General features: G+C 35.2%; 1 protein-coding gene across 1 annotated transcript; it reads left to right on the top strand.

Annotated features, from left to right (window-relative positions):
* The first annotated feature begins 2915 nt into the window (after window positions 1-2915).
* LOC128103628 (olfactory receptor 8B3-like) lies at window positions 2916-3848 on the top strand. Its single transcript, XM_052728188.1, has one exon. The coding sequence runs from the start codon at window positions 2916-2918 to the stop codon at window positions 3846-3848; it is 933 nt and encodes a 310-aa protein (XP_052584148.1).
* The last annotated feature ends 355 nt before the right edge of the window (window positions 3849-4203 follow it).

Genomic DNA, 4203 nt, shown 5'->3' with positions numbered 1-4203 from the left:
ACCTAGTATCTTCTTTTTTTTTTTTTTTTTTGGTGTCTTAAGTTTCTCATCACACTGTATAAGTGTGGGTCCCTCGGGAAATTAAGATCATGATCCAAGGTGTAATACAATTTCCTCAGCTCCCACTTTGATTTAAATGCTCTCTTCTAAGGAAGAGCCTAGACATTCTTCTGCCCTACTTATAAGCCCACACTTCTGCAGTTAACGTTATATCCAAAAAACAAATGAGAACATGAATGTTTCTTGAAGAAGCCTGGAATGATTCATAATAGACACGGCATTTGTCAATCTGTTTCATCATTGTTGTGTATAATTTATCTTCCAGTAGAAAAACCAATTTTAAGTGTCATGGTTTTATATATTCTGCAGAGACAAAAGAAAATGCCCTTCAGCTTAGAACATACAAAAGCTTGTTTGTGAACCCTGATTAATGTACTTTTCTTCAATGGTGTGAGCAACATAAATTTGAAATGCAACTTGTTTATATTTGTTTCCAAGTGTATAATGCTTGCCTGAAGAATAGTAGTAGTAGAATACACACATTTTGTAAATTTGTACTTTTTTAAATAATAAAAGGCTTATTTTTGAATAAATTGTATATTTTACATTTGATAAAAGCATTTGAAAATTTATATATGAATATTTTATGTAATGGCATTAAGTATATAGCTTGAGGTCAAGATTATTAATCTTCAAAATTGGCAATTATATTCATTTTAAGTAGTATTAAGTAACATAAGACTATTTTATAAAACCTGTGACTCATTGTGCATATTTCCTCCATACCTGCTCATATCTCATTTTTTTATCTTTGTACCCAGTGCTTATTAGGTCTCTTTGTTCCCCTACATTTCTGTCATATGTACATATATAATTGCATGTATGCACACAAAATCTAATAAGAATAAGAAGAAAAAACATGGTGTTTGTGTTACTGAGACTGGATTAATTTATATATTTGTGCATATATATGTTTGTGTGTATACACATAGCAAAAAAAAGAAAAATGTCCATTAATTTTCAGGGATTTAGTTGGTAAGCATGGGAGTGCTTAGAGTAAGAAAAGGTAACTGGGAAAATGATGCAGTCATATTTTATTTTATTAAAATTTTATAAAAATTTTTAAAGTTTTTTATTTATTTTAATATTATCTTTCAACGTAAGTATAATTACATAATTTTTCCACTTTCCTTTTCCAGCTTCTAGCCCTTCTCGTGCACACCTCTTTATTCTTCTAAAATTCAGGGCTTCTATTTGCTTGATTATTGTATTGCTAAATATATAAATACAAGCTCTCAGTTCATATAATATTACTTCTTTGTATGAATTCATGGTTGACCACTTGATATTGGCTGACCAATTGGAATAGGTTTATTCCTGGTAAAAAGACTATTTGTACACTCCCAGCACTCCTCATTTCCTCATCAGTGGTTGAGGTCACTTGAGATTTCCCCCTTTCGTGTTAGCATGTATCCTGGTATCATTCTTGTTCAGAAATATATTTTTGTACACAGTATCTGTGATGTTTCTGATAGCACAGTACTGGAACACGGCAACTTTCAGATACACACTTTAGTCAACAGAAAGATCTGTGGGCAATTCTCATTTAACTGCAGGAAGCAAGAGAGAAAAACCCCTAAACACAGATTTCCCTTCAGATCCAAAGATAACTGGAGAGGCAAGAGTCTGACTCTATATCTACACCTGGGACTGTACGTTCTCTAGAGTAAGTGGAAAAGATGAGTATAATTGCGGGTCCCTCAGGAAACAGGGATCATGAACTAAGGTGTAATAGAGTTTCCTCAGTTCCTTCTCTGATTAAATGCTTTCCTCTGAGGAAGAGCCTAGACATTCTTTTGCCCTGCTTATAAGCACACACATCCTGAGATTAAAGGCCCCCTTTCTCTGCTTCCAGAAAAGACTCAAAGCCTTAATCTCAAATAATGTTCTACAATTCAGAAATTGGTCCAGGAAAATTGAGTCTTGAGCACATCTTCTTTGAAATGAAAGACCTAAAACCTTTGAATCTGAAATATTTATCCAGGTAAATAGGGATAAATGGGAAAGTAAGACTGCAATACAGTTTAGACTGAAAATTATGATCTTCTGAGTTCCAGGTATACTAATGTCCCTCCTTCTTTCCTCTGTCTTTTTAACAAACAAATATTCACTTATTTTATTTTATTGAAGAGATTTTTTTCATATGGTATATTCTGATTAACATTTACTGTTCCCACACTCCTCTGAGATCTTCCCCACTCCCCCTCCATCCAAATCCAAACCCTTTATGTCTCTCTAAATATATGATGGGCTTCAGCAAGTTTCTTCCTTTCCTTGGGCAAAATGAGAGGCAAGTGAAACAGGCAGATGAAAGCATTCAGGGCGATCAGAGAGTGTTAAGAGGTATTAGAGGCCACTGAACTTGCAGCATCTCCACTGGAGTTCTCCTTCATGGTTAGAACTCAGACATTCCAGATTCATAATTTTGCGACAAGAAGACAGGAAACATTCTCATCACACTTCACGTTTTTGATTTAATTTAGGCATCTGTTTTTCATTAGTAGCACAGCAAAAGTGAATCTGCACCAGCCACCAACATTGACTGTTCAGGCATCTCCCTCCAATTTTATTGTTGTAGGGAGGGCTCTGATTCGGAAAGACTGGAGATGGGAGAACGTTGAATACTTCTTAGTATATTCTTTAACTTGTGATATTTTTCAAAAATCATAATGAAAGTCAATAGCAATTGCTTTGTGACTCAAGATTGTGGCTGCACAAGCTGATTCTATATGACTAGTCTAGGCTTGAACTAACATGCCAACATACCTGTTGCAGTTACAAAGGACCCATGAAGAGTGTGCATCATCCTCTAATCCTGTTCAATGTTCTGTGTCCACAGGTTCCCTTAGAGAAGAATGGACTCAGTAAATCTTTCTTTGGTGACCAAATTCATTCTGGTAGGATTAACAGACCAGCCTGAACTCCAAATGCCCTTGTTCTTTCTGTTTCTAGCAATGTATCTGATCACTGCATTGGGAAATTTGTGTTTGATAATTCTGACTGTGCTGAATTCTCACCTCCACACTCCTATGTACTTTTTTCTCTTTAACTTGTCCTTTATAGATCTCTGCTATTGTTCTGTGTTCACTCCCCAAATGCTGGTGAACTTTATATTAAGGAAGAATACAATTTCTTATGTGGAATGTATGACTCAAGTCTATTTCTTTGTCTTCTTTGTTGTTTCTGAGTGTTATGTGCTGACTTCAATGGCCTATGATCGCTACATGGCCATCTGCAATCCATTATTGTATAATGTTGTCATGTCTCCTAAATTATGTTTGAGCCTTATGCTTGGTTCCTACTTTATAGCATTTTCTGATGCTTTAGCTCACACCGAATGCATGCTGAGACTGACATTCTGTGATGCCAACACCATCAATCACTACTTCTGTGATATTCCTCCTTTGCTCCAGCTGTCCTGCACAAGCACATATGTCAATGAACTTGTCCTTTTTATTGTCGTGAGCATCAACATCATTGTTCCTACTTCAACTGTCTTTATCTCCTATGGCTTCATTCTTTCCAGCATCTTCCACATCAGTTCCTCTGAGGGCAGGTCCAAAGCCTTCAGTACCTGCAGCTCCCACATTCTTGCTGTTTCCCTGTTCTTTAGTTCAGGTGCATTTGTGTATTTCAAACCTTCCTCAGCTGGGTCTATGAATGAAGGTAAAATCTCTTCTGTCTTTTATACCAATGTGGTTCCTATGTTGAATCCCTTAATCTACAGCTTGAGGAACAGAGATATTAAATTTGCTCTGATGAAAACCCTGAACAACAAGGACTTTTGATTGTACAGGGTTGTCTTTATGCCTCTTGTTTTGGGCACAGAGATAATGTCTATTTGGGGGTAATGTTTCATCAGAAGACTTTGCTGTTATTTTTTTTTCCCCTAGAAAACATTCTGCTTTTTATGTTTATTTATTTTTTTTTAGTTTTGCACTGGCAGAAACCCTTGTTATAAACCTTGTTATAATCATAAAAACTAATCTTTTTCCTTTTTAGTCATAAAAAGTAATTTATTCATAAAAAGAATTAAAATATTATTTTGATATTTCTAGAGTTTGCTTTCTTTATTTTTTGTCATCTCCACCTTTTTCTGTTCTACTTCTTATCTAAATATACTGCCACTAAAAGAACTTACCT

This window comes from Peromyscus californicus, unplaced genomic scaffold, assembly GCF_007827085.1.
Source record: "Peromyscus californicus insignis strain IS unplaced genomic scaffold, ASM782708v3 Scaffold_11__1_contigs__length_118956290, whole genome shotgun sequence".
Classification (NCBI taxonomy): Eukaryota; Metazoa; Chordata; class Mammalia; order Rodentia; family Cricetidae; genus Peromyscus; species Peromyscus californicus.
This window is presented reverse-complemented; position numbering and strand designations above follow the sequence as displayed.